This window comes from Oncorhynchus mykiss, chromosome 5, assembly GCF_057628025.1.
Source record: "Oncorhynchus mykiss isolate SJ-2025 chromosome 5, ASM5762802v1, whole genome shotgun sequence".
Classification (NCBI taxonomy): Eukaryota; Metazoa; Chordata; class Actinopteri; order Salmoniformes; family Salmonidae; genus Oncorhynchus; species Oncorhynchus mykiss.
Genome location: NC_143026.1, coordinates 23,886,565 through 23,903,393, shown reverse-complemented (window position 1 = coordinate 23,903,393; position 16,829 = coordinate 23,886,565). Strand labels below are relative to the sequence as shown.

Sequence of the window (16,829 nt, the reverse complement as noted above, 5' to 3'; positions counted from 1 at the left end):
GAGTCATGTGGGCGAGCGGTTTTTCTGATGTCAACGTTGTGAACAGAGTGCCCCATGGTGGCGGTGGGGTTGTGGTATGGGTAGGCATAAGCTACAAACAATGAACACAATTGCATTTTATTGATGGCATGTAGCAAGGATCTGTACACAATTCTTGGAAGCTGAAAATGTCCCAGTTCTTCTATGGCCTGCATACGCACCAGACATGTCACCCATTGAACATGTTTGGGATGCTCTAGATCGCTGTGTACACCAGCGTTTTCCAGTTCCAGCCAATATCCAGCAACTTCACACAGCCTTTGAAGAGGAATGGGACAACATTCCACAGGCCACAATCAACAGCCTGATCAACTCTATGCGAGGGAGATGTGTCCCGCTGCATGAGGCAAATGGTGTTCAAACCAGATAAGGACTGTTTTTCTGGTCCACGCCCATTTTTTAAGGTATCTGTGACCAGCAGATGCAAATCTGTATTCCCATTCATATGAAATCCATATATTAGGGCCTCTATCAGCATAGTAGTGGCCAAGCTGCTGGAGTGACTTCTCTCAAAATATATTTGTATACATTTCGCAAGTTGTATGATTCAGATTGAGTTTCAGCCAACTTGAATAGGTCTACTTAAACAAATTGTAAAAAGGAATGCACAACCAGTCTGATAGTTTATGCAGTTATCATTTGACCTCAAGACCAACTGTTCGATGTTGCAGCCTATCCTCTTATTTATCTGCCTCATTATATTTCTTTATTTTTTTAATATACTCGCAACGTAACCGACAGTGTTCCCTCCAACACTCAACCCTCCCCAGCATCAGATACCATACAGATTGTTCCATTACACGGTATTACCCATTTCACTGGTATACGATTATTGATTTCATTCTTCCTAGTCCCTCATATACAGCACACCCCCATCCCCTCTCTCTTTCTCTCTCATGGTCCTCTCCTCTTTCTTTGAGTACTGCAGAGGAACGGTTGCATCTCGGAAGAGAGGAGAGCGGGAGAAAAGAGAGAGAACCCTCAGCGCGCGGGCGCTAACTACCGACATTGCTGTGTCGCGAGGGAAACTAGGGCATATCGACTGGAAAAGCACACAGCTGGCTCCCTGCGATGATGTAACGAACTGCCCGTTTTCTGTAGTCGGTGAGTATCTCCCCCCGTCTATATACTTTAATTTGACTTAATCTCTTTGATGCAAACCCTGTGTATTGTGAGTGGGCTATCCCCGTGATCTTTGCTCGGTTTACAGTAGGATAAATGTAGATTTGAAATGTGTATCGAACCGTACTCACATTAGATTAGCTCATCAATAACTATACATATTTGCTATGTATACTACGACATGTATAGAATACGATATCATTAATAAACAGGCTTCGCGTTTGCATATTTGAGGGAAACTTAAAAGGTGTCACGTCTCTGAACTTCAAGCGTTGTAGGTATTTGCGCATGCTGTGCCCTCGATGTAACTGCTGTTGGAGTGGGACACCTGATCAACAAGTTTCATCCAGTTGAGATCACATCACCGCGCATGAATGAATTAGATATTTAGCTGTACTCATGTAGGCTACTCTAGGATACATGGAATACTTAATTAAATTTATTCAGTAGGATTATATTTATGTTGATTAGACTAACGGTTCTACAAAAATGTAGTTGATCAATTAACGAATGCGCACAACCCTTTCAAATAAATACACTTTTTGACTGAAAGATAAAGAGTTAAAAAACACAACACATACAGTGCCTTGCGAAAGTATTCGGCCCCCTTGAACTTTGCGACCTTTTGCCACATTTCAGGCTTCAAACATAAAGATATAAAACTGTATTTTTTTGTGAAGAATCAACAACAAGTGGGACACAATCATGAAGTGGAACGACATTTATTGGATATTTCAAACTTTTTTAACAAATCAAAAACTGAAAATTGGGCGTACCCCAAATGACACCCTATTCCCCATATAGTGCCCTACTTTTGACCAGAGCCCTATGTGCTCTGGTCAAAAGTAGTACACTACAGTACATAGGGATCAGGGTGCTTTGGGACAGAACCAACCTTAACTCAATGTTGACTTCAGGTTGGAATAAAGGGAATGTGTATTTTCACCTGCTTATCTTTGGAGTTCATGCATCATAAAAGAAAATCTTATCCAGCTCATTTATTTTATTTCAACAAAGCCTTAATAGCAGTAAATTATCAATAGCCTATCGGTAGCTAGATGTAACAGCCTGCAATTTATTGGTTTGAAAAATGTGTAATTTATCAACTCATGAGTAGATTGTTCCATTGATATAGTCACATTTAATGTAATTACTTTTGCAAACTGATATAAAAGCCATATGTCATGGTCTTTATGTCAGTATACTGATTGCATAACAGAACTACAAGCCCAAAAAATAAATAAATAAATAAATATTTCAGGCATTGGGAGTTCTCCCAAATTCATGTCATCCAACCCACAACATGTTTTTTTAATGTAGAATAATCTGTATACATACAAGTGTACAGATAGACAATGATAACATATGCTAGGGGGTACAACAAATTACAGATTATACAAATACCTTAAAAGAAATACACACATGGATTGTTTTAACAGCTTTCTTATTAGAAGAATGTTGAATGGTCTTAATGTACTGCTCAAATTCCTTATAGAAAACACAGAGGAGTGTTTTTTTATTACTGAATTTACATTTATGAATATGATAATTTGACCTTAGCACAATTAGATTAATGAGGTAAAATTGTTTTTATTTATCTTTGTTATACTTAAGGAAACCGAGCAGCACATTCTCCCATAACAAACAAAAGTTATCAAGAATATTAACAATTATAAAACTGTGAATATCTTTCCATAATTGTTTTACATGTAGACAATGCCAAAATAAATACGAAACTGTTTCTGGATGCTCATCACAAAATGTACAGTTAATGTTAATGTCTTTTTTGAGTTTCTTCAAGTAATGATTCGCAGGGTAATACTTATGGATCATTCTGAAAGAGACCTCTTTGACCTGGTTAACTAGCAGGTATTTGTGTGGTAATAACCAGACTTTTTTCCAACAGATATTAGCGACCAATGTATTCCAGTAAGTTGTGACATAAGGAATGGATACAATATCCCTTTGAAATAAAGCACGTTGTAATGGCTGTCTTCGGGTGAAGTAGAGGCGGACCAAAACGCAGCGTGGCGATGATTCATGTTTGTTTAATAAAGGAAAACTATACATGAATAAACTACAAAACAATGAAATGTGAAAACCTAAACAGTCCTATCTGGTGCAAACACAGAGACAGGAACAATCACCCACGAAACACTCAAAGAATATGGCTGCCTAAATATGGTTCCCAATCAGAGACAACGATAAACACCTGCCTCTGATTGAGAACCACTCCAGACAGCCATAGACTATGCTAGAAAACCCTACTATAATACAAACCCAATACCTAACAAAAACCCCAAGACAAAACACACCACACACACAAAACCCATGTCACACCCTGGCCTGACCAAATTAATAAAGAAAACACCAAATACTAAGACCAGGGCGTGACACACGTATAGATCTGTTGTTCTGAGGGAGCAAGGAGAAACATATTTTCCCTATTGGAGAGTCAACTGGATTAAGCGAGGGTAGGTCAAGAAGGTGAGGTCTGGCTACACCTCTAAATAACATGAGAGTTCCAGATGGAATAGCGTCAAGGACTATGGCGAACTCTCTAGGTGTTACAAGGATATTGTAACGAGATAAAAATTCCTCATAATTAATTGAGTAACAATCCTTCTGCATTAAAATATTGACTCACCAGCAGGATATGATTATTGAACCAGTTCTTGAAAAATAAAGACTTGTTTCTATACAAAATGTCCTTATTGTTCCAAATGAAATGTGGGGAAAAATTATGTTTATATATTAATGACCACGCTAAGAATACTTGTCTATGAAAAGGAGATCATTTAGCAGGAATTTTATCAATGTTATAGTTACAAAGTAACATAAAATTGAGGCCACCAAGACAGGAGAAGATATGAGGGATGAAATTCCAAATTGAAGTTGGATTCTTTAAGAAATATTTAGCCCAATTTATCTTAAAAGTATTATTCAAAGTAGGAAAATCAAATAAATGGAGACCACCATATTCATATGAGTTCATAACGACAGATTTTCGAATAAAATGTGTACGATTTTTCCAGATGAAAAGCACCTGGTCAACCGCTTTACCTATTTTGTTGTCAAGATATAGGGACTGGGCTGCATAAGAAAGTCTGGCGATACCTTCAGCTTTAGAAAGCAATACTCAACCTTTCAAGGATAAATCCCTCTGCAACCAATGGTTCAACTTCTTTTTGATTTTTTCAATAATAGGTATAACATTTTATGAGCATCTTTCCTGTTGATCCTTACATCCCAAGGTATCCTAAGTAATCCCAAGGGATGTTACTTTTTCCTTGACTGGAATATTGCACATAGAGGGTATCACATGCATGATGTCTTTAACAGCAAACAATTCATACTTATTAATGTTACGGTGCGTGAATGAGGACCCAAAAGCGAATTAACTTAAACAGAGCTTCTTTAATTACCAAACATAGGTAGGCTCAGACGGACCGGCAGATTCCGACAGGACAAGACAAGGTTACAGCAAACATGACGACAGTCTGGTTCAGGCATGAAACACAACAAACAAGAATCCGACAAGGACAGGAACAAAAACAGAGAGAGATATAGGGGACTAATCAGAGGGAAAAGGGGAACAGGTGGGAGAAGGGGTGACGAGGTAGTCAAGAGGAGACAAGGAACAGCTGGGGGAAAGCGGGGGAGAAAAGGTAACCTAATACGACCAGCAGAGGGAGACAGGGTGAAAGGAAAGGACAGAAAGACACAACATGACAGTACCCCCCCACTCACCGAGCGCCTCCTGGCGCACTCGAGGAGGAAACCTGGCGGCAACGGAGGAAATCCTCGATCAGCGCACGGTCCAGCACGTCCCGAGAGGGAACCCAACTCCTCTCCTCAGGACCGTACCCCTCCCAATCTACGAGGTACTGGTGACCACGGCCCCGAGGACGCATGTCCAAAATTCTACGGACCCTGTAGATGGGTGCGCCCTCGACAAGGATGGGGGGGGGGGAGACGAGCGGGGGCGCGAAGGACGGGCTTGATGCAGGAGACATGGAAGACCGGGTGGACGCGACGAAGGTATCGCGGAAGAAGAAGTCGAACTGCGACAGGATTAATGACCCGAGAAATACGGAACGGACCAATGAACCGCGGGGTCAACTTGCGAGAAGCCGTCTTAAGGGGAAGGTTCTGAGTGGAGAGCCAAACTCTCTGACCGCGACAATATCTAGGACTCTTAGTTCTACGCTTATTAGCAGCCCTCACAGTCTGCGTCCTATAACGGCAAAGTGCAGACCTGACCCTCTTCCAGGTGCGCTCGCAACGTTGGACAAAAGCCTGAGCGGAGGGGACGCTGGACTCGGCGAACTGAGATGAGAACAGCGGAGGCTGGTACCCGAGGCTACTCTGAAAAGGAGATAGCCCGGTCGCAGACGAAGGAAGCGAGTTGTGGGCGTATTCTGCCCAGGGGAGCTGTTCTGACCAAGACGCAGGGTTGCGAAAAGAAAGACTGCGTAAGATGCGACCAATAGTCTGATTGGCCCGTTCTGCTTGACCGTTAGACTGGGGGTGAAAGCCGGAAGAGAGACTGACGGAAGCCCCAATCAAACGGCAAAACTCCCTCCAAAATTGAGACGTGAATTGCGGACCTCTGTCCGAAACGACGTCTGACGGAAGGCCATGAATTCTGAAAACATTCTCGATGATGATTTGTGCCGTCTCTTTAGCAGAAGGAAGCTTAGCAAGGGGAATGAAATGAGCCGCCTTAGAGAACCTATCGACAACCGTAAGAATAACAGTCTTCCCCGCTGACGAAGGCAGTCCGGTGACAAAATCTAAGGCGATGTGAGACCACGGTCGAGAGGGAATAGGAAGCGGCCTGAGACGGCCGGCAGGAGGGGAGTTACCGGACTTAGTCTGCGCGCAGACCGAACAAGCAGCCACGAAACGACGCGTGTCATGCTCCCGGGTGGGCCACCAAAAACGCTGGCGAATGGAAGCAAGCGTACCCCGAACGCCAGGGTGGCCGGCTAACTTGGCAGAGTGAGCCCACTGAAGAACGGCCAGACGAGTAGGAACGGGAACGAAAAGAAGGTTCCTAGGACAAGCGCGCGGCGACGGAGTGTGAGTGAGCGCTTGCTTTACCTGCCTCTCAATTCCCCAGACAGTCAACCCGACAACACGCCCCTCAGGGAGAATCCCCTCGGGGTCAGTGGAGGCTACTGAAGAACTGAAGAGACGAGACAAAGCATCAGGCTTGGTGTTCTTAGAGCCCGGACGATAAGAAATCACGAACTCGAAACGAGCGAAAAACAGCGCCCAACGCGCCTGACGCGCATTAAGTCGTTTGGCAGAACGGATGTACTCAAGGTTCCTATGGTCAGTCCAAACGACAAAAGGAACGGTCGCCCCCTCCAACCACTGTCGCCATTCGCCTAGGGCTAACCGGATGGCGAGCAGTTCGCGGTTACCCACATCATAGTTACGTTCCGACGGCGACAGGCGATGAGAAAAATACGCGCATGGGTGGACCTTGTCGTCAGAGAGGGAGCGCTGAGAAAGAATGGCTCCCACGCCCACCTCTGACGCGTCAACCTCGACAACAAACTGTCTAGAGACGTCAGGTGTAACAAGGATAGGAGCGGATGTAAAACGATTCTTGAGGAGATCAAAAGCTCCCTGGGCGGAAACGGACCACTTAAAGCACGTCTTGACAGAAGTAAGGGCTGTGAGAGGAGCTGCCACCTGACCGAAATTACGGATGAAACGACGATAGAAGTTCGCGAAGCCGAGAAAGCGCTGCAGCTCGACGCGTGACTTAGGGACGGGCCAATCAATGACAGCTTGGACCTTAGCGGGATCCATCTTAATGCCTTCAGCGGAAATAACAGAACCGAGAAATGTGACGGAGGAGGCATGAAAAGTGCACTTCTCAGCCTTCACAAAAAGACAATTCTCTAAAAGGCGCTGGAGGACACGTCGAACGTGCTGAACATGAATCTGGAGTGACGGTGAAAAAATCAGGATATCGTCAAGGTAAACGAAAACAAAGATGTTCAGCATGTCTCTCAGGACATCATTGACTAATGCCTGAAAGACAGCTGGAGCGTTAGCGAGGCCGAAAGGAAGAACCCGGTATTCAAAGTGCCCTAACGGAGTGTTAAACGCCGTCTTCCACTCGTCCCCCTCCCTGATGCGCACGAGATGGTAAGCGTTACGAAGGTCCAACTTAGTGAAAAACCTGGCTCCCTGCAGGATCTCGAAGGCTGAAGACATAAGAGGAAGCGGATAACGATTCTTCACTGTTATGTCATTCAGCCCTCGATAATCTATGCAGGGGCGCAGAGACCCGTCCTTCTTCTTGACAAAAAAAAACCCCGCTCTGGCGGGAGAGGAGGAGGGGACTATGGTACCGGCGTCAAGAGCTACAGACAAATAATCTTCGAGAGCCTTACGTTCGGGAGCCGACAGAGAGTATAGTCTACCCCGGGGGGGGGTGGTTCCCGGAAGGAGATCAATACTACAATCATACGACCGGTGTGGAGGAAGAGAGGTGGCCCTGGACCGACTGAACACCGTGCGCAGATCGTGATATTCCTCCGGCACCCCTGTCAAATCACCAGGCTCCTCCTGTGAAGAAGAGACAGAGGAAACAGGAGGGATAGCAGACATTAAACATTTCACATGACAAGAGACGTTCCAGGAGAGGATAGAATTACTAGACCAATTAATGGAAGGATTATGACAAACTAGCCAGGGATGGCCCAAAACAACAGGTGTAAAAGGTGAACGAAAAATTAAAAAAGAAATGGTTTCACTATGATTACCAGAAACAGTGAGGGTTAAAGGTAGCGTCTCACGCTGAATCCTGGGGAGAGGACTACCATCCAGGGCGAACAAGGCCGTGGGCTCCTTTAACTGTCTGAGAGGAATGTCATGTTCCCGAGCCCAGGTCTCGTCCATAAAACAGCCCTCCGCCCCAGAGTCTATTAAGGCACTGCAGGAAGCTGACGAACCGGTCCAGCGTAGATGGACCGACAAGGTAGTGCAGGATCTTGAAGGAGAGACAGGAGTAGTAGCGCTCACCAGTAGCCCTCCGCTTACTGACGAGCTCTGGCCTTTTACTGGACATGAAGTGACAAAATGACCAGCGGAACCGCAATAGAGACAGAGGCGGTTGGTGATTCTCCGTTCCCTCTCCTTAGTCGAGATGCGGATACCTCCCAGCTGCATGGGCTCAGCACCCGAGCCGGCAGAGGAAGATGGTAGTGATGCGGAGAGGGGGGCGACGGAGAGCGCGAGCTCCTTTCCACGAGCTCGGTGACGAAGATCAACCCGTCGCTCAATGCGAATAGCGAGTTCAATCAAGGAATCCACGCTGGAAGGAACCTCCCGGGAGAGAATCTCATCCTTTACCTCTGCGCGGAGACCCTCCAGAAGACGAGCGAGCAAGGCCGGCTCGTTCCAGCCACTGGAGACAGCAAGAGTGCGAAACTCAATAGAGTAGTCTGTTATGGATCGATTGCCTTGACATAGGGAAGACAGGGCCCTGGAAGCCTCCTCCCCAAAAACAGATCGATCAAAAACCCGTATCATCTCCTCCTTAAAGTCCTGATACTGGTTAGTACACTCAGCCCTTGCCTCCCAGATTGCCGTGCCCCACTCACGAGCCCGTCCAATAAGGAGAGATATGACGTAGGCGACACGAGCAGTGCTCCTGGAGTAAGTGTTGGGCTGGAGAGAAAACACAATATCACACTGGGTGAGGAACGAGCGGCATTCAGTGGGCTCCCCAGAGTAACACGGCGGGTTATTGATTCTGGGCTCCGGAGATTCGAAAGCCCTGGAAGTGGCCGGTGGATCGAGGCGGAGATGGTGAACCTGTTCTGTGAGGTTGGAGACTTGGGTGGCCAGGGTCTCAACGGCATGTCGAGCAGCAGACACTTCCTGCTCGTGTCTGCCTAGCATCGCTCCCTGGATCCCGACGGCTGAGTGGAGAGGATCCGAAGTCGCTGGGTCCATTCTTGGTCGGATTCTTCTGTTACGGTGCGTGAATGAGGACCCAAAAGCGAATTAACTTAAACAGAGCTTCTTTAATTACCAAACATAGGTAGGCTCAGACGGACCGGCAGATTCCGACAGGACAAGACAAGGTTACAGCAAACATGACGACAGTCTGGTTCAGGCATGAAACACAACAAACAAGAATCCGACAAGGACAGGAACAAAAACAGAGAGAGATATAGGGGACTAATCAGAGGGAAAAGGGGAACAGGTGGGAGAAGGGGTGACGAGGTAGTCAAGAGGAGACAAGGAACAGCTGGGGGAAAGCGGGGGAGAAAAGGTAACCTAATACGACCAGCAGAGGGAGACAGGGTGAAAGGAAAGGACAGAAAGACACAACATGACAATTAAGGTTTAGGCAAAGACCAGATGCTTTGGAAAATATATTTATCACACCGACTGCTCTAGGAATCTGGTCAGCATCTTTCAAAAAGAGGGTTGTGTCATCTGCAAGCTGATTTATGATAATATCTCTGTCAGCAATAGAGATCCCTTTATATCGCTGGATTTAACAGAACTTGTAAGAAGTTGGGTTGCAAGCAGGAAGAGGTAATTTTCAAATCAAATCTAGAAGTGCCATGCTTTAATTGATTTGAACTGTTCCCATTCATATAGAGCTTTAATGGTACTACAAAATAATTCCCCAAAACCAAATTTCTCAAGGGAGAGAAATAGAAACTCATGTTCCACTGTATCGAAGTTCTTAGGCTTTATAAAAGTCTAAGAAGACAATCTTTGAAGATTAGATTAGATCATAATAGTCAATAAGGTCTAAAAACCAGTTGGATATTATTAGATATGTCTATTCCTCATGAATCCAGATTGGGTCTCTTCTATAATTGAGTCACTAGAGGTTTTAACTGACTTGCCTAGTTAAATAAAGGTATAAAAATTATTATATATATTTTTTTAAATCGGAAATCGGCCGATTTCCGATTGTTATGAAAACTTGAAATCGGCCCTAATTAATCAGCCATTCCGATTAATCGGTCGACCTCTACTTTGTTCCAAAAGTGTGTAATTAAATTGTTTATCTCCATCTTGACCAACTCATGTTTTAATATAGAGTTATTAAGCTTCCAGTAGGATGCTCTGCCAAGGCCATTATTGGAGAAAAGTTTAATGTCAATATAAATAGCTCTAAGGGGAGTGTCAAGGATGTTAACAGAAATACCCTGTTAATCAAAACATTTAGACACCAGCCAAAAATCTATGCGTGATTGTGTGGAGCTGCCTTATTACTCCAAGTGAAAGACTTGTCATTAGGAAACTTTACTCTCCAAAGATCTATAATATCAAACCTTTCCATAACCTGCCTCAAACTTGTATTCATAGCAGTGGACTGTCCCGGAGGCCATCTATCAATTAAATTATTCGGCAAAATATTAAAATCCCCACCTACTATAAGTAAAGCATTCGGGAACTTGGTTAGCCAAGCAAAGTGATCATTTTCAAGTTTGGAATTGTAACCATAAATGTTGGTAATAATAAGGATGATGTTGTTACAGTTGATAACAAGACAAAGTAAGTGACCAAAAGGGTCACAGTCGGAGTGCAAAATACTTCCATTGAAATGATTCTTTAGAGTGATAACTCCAGCAAAGCGTTCAGAGCCATGAGAGAGCCATACATCATTACCCCACTGAGACCTCCAGAAGTTGACGTCGGTAGCAACTAAATGAGACTCTTGAAAAAAACATAAATCTGTTACTATGAGCTAAACAGCAATCGCAAATCGAAAAAGAATGAAACGAAACCAGCGTTGCACACCAAATAGATATAAATAATTGAGTGAGAATAGTTTAGCATAACAAAGCTAACTGCCAGAACAAGAAACAACAAAGAGCTTGCTCACTGCCTATACTACAGGTAAAAATATCAGAAGTGAGAGAACAAATAAAATAGTAAATATCCATTACTCCAGTAGTCCTGTGCAGTTAGAGCGAAGGTTAAATCACCTTAGAGCCGGGAGTGGGATCTGCTCACATCAGAGGTAGCTATCTAGGTAGCCTATGTTGACCACCAAGCACAGCCTATGACAGTCCTCAAGGAGGAAGGTTGATTTCGGATCCTTTGATGAAGGCGCGCCCTCCGATGAAGTAAGCCGCTTTCCCTTCTTTCGTGCTTTTTCCACAGCTGGCCACAGTTTCTCTTTCCATTCTCTATTCTGCTTTCGAGAGGTATTCAGCAAACCGCAGGTTGTTGTCACGTAGGAAAGTAGATTTCTTGGCTGCTTTCCAAATGGCTTCCCTGTAGATCTGTGATGTGAACTGGAGAATGACACATCTGGGCTTGGAGTCACCCTGCCTTCTCGTGCCGAGACGATGTACAGTGTCGACAAACTCTGCTAGCTTAGACTTCTCCACAGGTAGGATAGCTTGGCAGACTTTGATGGCCTCTTGCCGGAACGTTCTCCCCATCTGCTTTGGGAACTCCATACAGTCTCAGATTCCTCCATCTGGAGTAGCTTTCGATTTCCGCGATTCTTCTTTGGCACAAGTCTATCTTTCCCTCCTCCTTTTCGACACGCTTTTCGATGTGGGCGACCTTCTTCTTAACAGCCCTGATTTCCATGCATGCAAAGTCAACTGTTTTTTTTAAGCCCTCGATTTTCATTGCGTTGTCGCCAACCATTTTCTCTATGGCATCGGACCTTGCATTGATGAGCCTGGAAAGAGTGGCGATAACATCATTATTGTCAGTGGCATCTGGGCCCAGTTCAAACATGCCTTTCTTGGAAGCTGGAGGTTTGCTTGGGGTTATAGGCAAAGAAGGAAAATCCTCGTCTGATACTTTAAGTGTCATAGAGTCTGTCAGACCAGTATAGTTGTGTCAATCAAAGCATTTGCCTCCTGTGTAACGACATTGGATGATTCCTGAGCATTGCTAGCTGACGAGGAAGCCATAAGATTTCTCTTCTGTCAGAGCGCTGTGACATTTTGGAAAATCTAATCTTAAATCATCAATAACCTGGTGTTTTTAGCAAGCAAAGTATTAGTTTGGTAGTTCAAAACAATACACTTTTCACTATCTTTCAAAAGTTGGTATGCAGCTCCAGGATCACGACCTCATGATGTCACAACCTGCCAGCTGACCACTGGACTGGAACCAAGATGTCTCTCCCCTGCTGATAGAGAGGTCATGAACTCTGAGACACACACACGCACACGCGCGCACACACACACACACACACACACACACACACACAGACACACACGGTCCTCAGTGCCTCTATGAAACCGGCTAGGGCATCCGTGCTGGGTCTCCTACAGTCAACCCACACAGCCATCCATCACTAAATTGTTGCACTTAGCCAGGCAGCTGGGTGGGTTTGTCTGTGTGTGTTTGTTTGGGTGTGTGCGCACTTGCGTGTGTACAATTAGGACTTACAATAAATGTTATACTGGTGTGCGTTTCTGTGTGAGACTGCGTGTTTTTGTCAACAGAGGGACTTGTCAGTGTGTGTGTGTGTCTGTGCCTGTCTATAGCAGAACGTAAATTATAAACTGCTGCATGTGTATGTGTGTGTCCGTGCGTGAGTGGAGTTCGGAGTTGGCAGCTCGAGCGGGAGCGGTTAGCACGGGGAAACCATTTCGGATGCTACTGCCGTATCCTGCAGCTACCTAGATTAGAGGATGGTGTCGTTCCTTCCTGAAACATCCTTATAAGGAAATATCTCCCCCTTGCACACACACACCACATTCTCTCCCTGAGGAATACCTGGGTAGTGTTCAGAAAGCACCAAACAGGAGAAAATGTTTTTAAATGGAGGAGGTAATACATTGCCACTCCTGATTTTTTATTTAAAATAAATAAATACGTTTTTTTATCATGCTCCGTTTTCGTGTTTACTGATCATGCTATGTTTTCCTGTTTACTGATCATGCTATGTTTTCCTGTTTACTGATCATGCTATGTTTTCCTGTTTACTGATCATGCTATGTTTTCCTGTTTACTGATCATGCTATGTTTTCCTGTTTACTGATCATGCTATGTTTTCCTGTTTACTGATCATGCTATGTTTTCCTGTTTACTGATCACAACCCTGGTTGGATCTGGAAATATGTCATGCCCGTACCACCTGTCCTGAACTGTTGTCTGTTCTATATCACAGTGCAGATGAAGGCCTTTTTATTTTTATTCAGCTTTACATTTTATGACCCATAAATGGGACAAATCTCTCCTTCTCTGTGATTCACTGTGTGTGTGTGTGTGTGTGTGTGCGCGAGCTTGTGCTTTTGTGCATGCACGTGTGTGATTAATGAAGATGGCTGTGTGGCGTCAGCGGGCCATGACAGCCCCACTAGGGGGAAATCATTTGTACCTCTTAGCAGGCTCCTGATTCCAGCCAGCAGGAAATTTGCATATTGCGGAAAACGCACCGTGAGCCTATAATAACCATAATCACTGTGCTAGGCACAGCAGCTACGCTACGCAGGGACAGAAATGTGGAAAGGCATTTGACTGGATTTGTGGGTGGATGTGTGTGTGAAATCTGCATAAGTGATTTTGTGACCATAACTTTGTCAGTGTGTGTGTTTATGCTGATGTACCATATACAGTACATTCACAGTGTTATCTGTGAATCTCAAGGTGCACAGCGGCGACTTATGTCAACATTAAGGGCCATTAGCATATTAACTATGTGTAGGAAGGGATGGATCCACCATCATACAGTGAAATTAAATGAAATGCCAACAGACCAAGGCCTTTTAAGTTGCGGGTCGCCTTCTGAGCAGCTAACCGATCGCTTTATACGGAGACTTGATTACACACAGGTGGAGGTTAGCACAAACACCCTGGTGGAGGTTAGACCCCCAGCCCTGGGGGTCTAGACCAAACTCAACCAGCCCTGGGGTCTAGACCAAACTCATTTAGGTCAACATTGGATCATTCAGAGATCCTCACTGAACTTCTGGAGAGAGTTTGCTGCACTGAAAGTAAAGGGGCTGAATAATTTTGCACGCCCAATTTTTCAGTTTTTGATTTGTTAAAAAAGTTTGAAATATCCAATAAATGTCGTTCCACTTCATGATTGTGTCCCACTTGTTGTTGATTCTTCACAAAAAAATACAGTTTTAGATCTTTATGTTTGAAGCCTGAAATGTGGCAAAAGGTCGCAAAGTTCAAGGGGGCCGAATACTTTCGCAAGGCACTGTATAGCGTGCACTGAAGGCCTCAAGGGTTCCTCACTAACTACCGGCAGAAATAGAACACTCTGCAGAAAACCTGATTGTGGAAACTTATATTGACAAAGGGAACCTGAACACTGCTGTATCCAAATCATTGTCCAGTTCAAAGAAGGTGATATGGGTTCAGTTTAGGGTATTAAGGTAAGTCTTAAATGTATTACTCTCTCTCCACAGACAGATGAGCTGTGACCAGATCTAACCACAGTCTGCATGGTGATCTCTGTTACTGGAACTCAGCTGTCTTCACTGCTCAACCTTGTGACTGCTCCCATCCCACTGCCATAGAGATCTGCTCTCCCTCACCACAGCAGCAACAGCTAGCGACCCAACGCTAGCAGCATTTGAACCACCTCCAAACTAACTGTGGTTTGCTGCAACTGAATTGCCATTCAGTAACTTACACTGATACGTCAGAAGAAAGTAAGCAAGTAGGCTAACGTAAGTTAAGTCTCTGACAGTTAAGTTGTCCTCTACTGCAGTTTTTGGCAGAAATTCTTGCCAATGAGAATTGGTTCCCAACTGACCTAGCAGGTTAGATAAAGGACAAATAAAGACAAATAGATAGATAGATAACTAATCAGAGTTAGTGAGATGGATGAGTCGTACAACAACAGGATGTCGCTGGTGAAGGGCGCCAAGGACATCGCCAAAGAGGCCAAACGCCACGCCGCCAAGAAGGTCAGCAAGATTGTGAACCGCGCCACGGAAGAGTACTCCTCCCAACGCAACTACAGCCAGTTCCAGAACGAGGACAAAGACAATGACTACACGTTCTACACACAGCCCGACAGCAATGGCCACTTTCCCTGCAGCCGCACCGCCAACGACGAAGATGGCGAACACTACGCCAGTGACGCCACAGAGGGTCACGATGATGAAGATGAGATCTACGAGGGGGAGTACCAGGGGGTGCCTGCTTACACTGACAGGAAGCCCAGGGATGGGCAGGATTCTCTGGGTCAACCTGTCTCAGACAGCCTGAGGGACCATAAGGAGCTGGAGCTGGAGAGGCAGGCGGACGAGGAGGAGCTGGCCCAGCAGTATGAGCTGATCATGCAGGAGTGTGGCCACGGCAGGTTCCAGTGGCAGTTGTTCTTCGTGCTGGGCATGGCGCTGATGTCAGACGGTGTTGAGGTGTTTGTGGTGGGTTTCGTCCTGCCCAGCGCCGAGACTGACATGTGTGTTCCCAACTCTGGAGCTGGGTGGCTAGGTAAGTGTGTGTGTGTGTGTGTGTGTGTGCGTGCGTGCGTGCGTGCGTGTGTGCGTGCGTTTGTGTTGGTAGAAATAGGGGCAGTGAGGACGTTGGATGACATTTACAAATGTACTCTCATTACGTTAGAACAGGTTGGGTTGTCATGGCACCAGGTATTTGGATGCCTGAGAAGAGAGCTGTGTGTCCTCTAAGTGTTTACAGAACCAGAAATTCCAAGGCCACACAAACCCATATGCAGTTAACATGTTTTCTTGCTCACTTTTACTGTCTGTCACCGTCATCATTCTGAGGTAGTGGTGACTCACCCTAAAGAAACAGAGAAACCATTTGCAGGCTTTGGAACCCTGAAATAGCCTTCTGGTGCAGTGTAGGTCTGATTGTCTTGCCTCATCAGGGCTCTGTATGAAGGTCATCCACACTGTTAGTGGAGAAGAGCTCCTAATTGACTGTCTGGTTAAGGGGAAAGAGAAAGAGAGAGGGAACAATAGAGAGAGAGAGAGAGAGAGAGGGGGAATGATAGAGAGAGTCAGAGAGAGAGAGAGGGGGAATGAGAGAGAGGGAACGATAGAAAGAGAGGGAACGATAGAGAAAGAGAGGGAACGATAGAGTCAGAGAGAGAGGGAACGATAGTCAGAGAGAGAGAGAAAGAGAGAGAGAGTGAAAGAGAGAGAGAAAGAGAGAGAGGGAACGATAGAGAGATTCAGAGAGAGTGAAAGAGCGAGGGAACAATAGTCAGAGAGAGGGAACGATAGAGATTCAGAGATAGAAAGAGAGAGGGAATGATAGTCAGAGAGAGAGAAAGAAAGAGAAAACAGTCAGGTTTATATAGTTCTGAAATGGCTTGAGACAAAGAGAGGCATAATGACTGACACCTGCAGGAAAACACTTTTCTTTACCTGCTATTCTTCATTCTTTCCATCCATTCCCATCCCTCTCTCTTTGTTTCCTCCCTCTCTCTTCCTATCTCATTACCTCTTTATTACATCTCCTCTCTATGTTTTTCATTGCTTTGGGATATGATTGTGAGGTAGTATAATCTCTGCAGCATTATGCCTCTCTGCAGTTTAACCATGCTAAACTGTCTCAGGACACCCACAGCAGGGTATGTGTAAGGGGGTATGGAAAGCCACTGGGGCAGTTGACTCCTTTGGGTTTCCATAAAAACGGGAAAAAATGCTTCTCATCTCTGTCATAGGCTAAGTGAATAATGTGAGGGGGGCCTGCAGGAGTGTCTGCCC

General features: G+C 45.1%; 1 protein-coding gene across 1 annotated transcript in view; it reads left to right on the top strand.

Moving 5' to 3' along the window:
- Positions 1-817: 817 nt before the first annotated feature.
- Positions 818-16,829, top strand: part of LOC110522831 (synaptic vesicle glycoprotein 2C) — a 74,873-nt gene continuing 58,861 nt past the window's right edge. The window contains exons 1-2 of the mRNA XM_036977081.2: positions 818-1,143; positions 14,553-15,588. Coding sequence (XP_036832976.2) covers positions 14,970-15,588 — 619 coding nt within the window. The 5' untranslated portion in view covers positions 818-1,143; positions 14,553-14,969. The remainder of the gene's footprint in view (positions 1,144-14,552; positions 15,589-16,829) is intronic.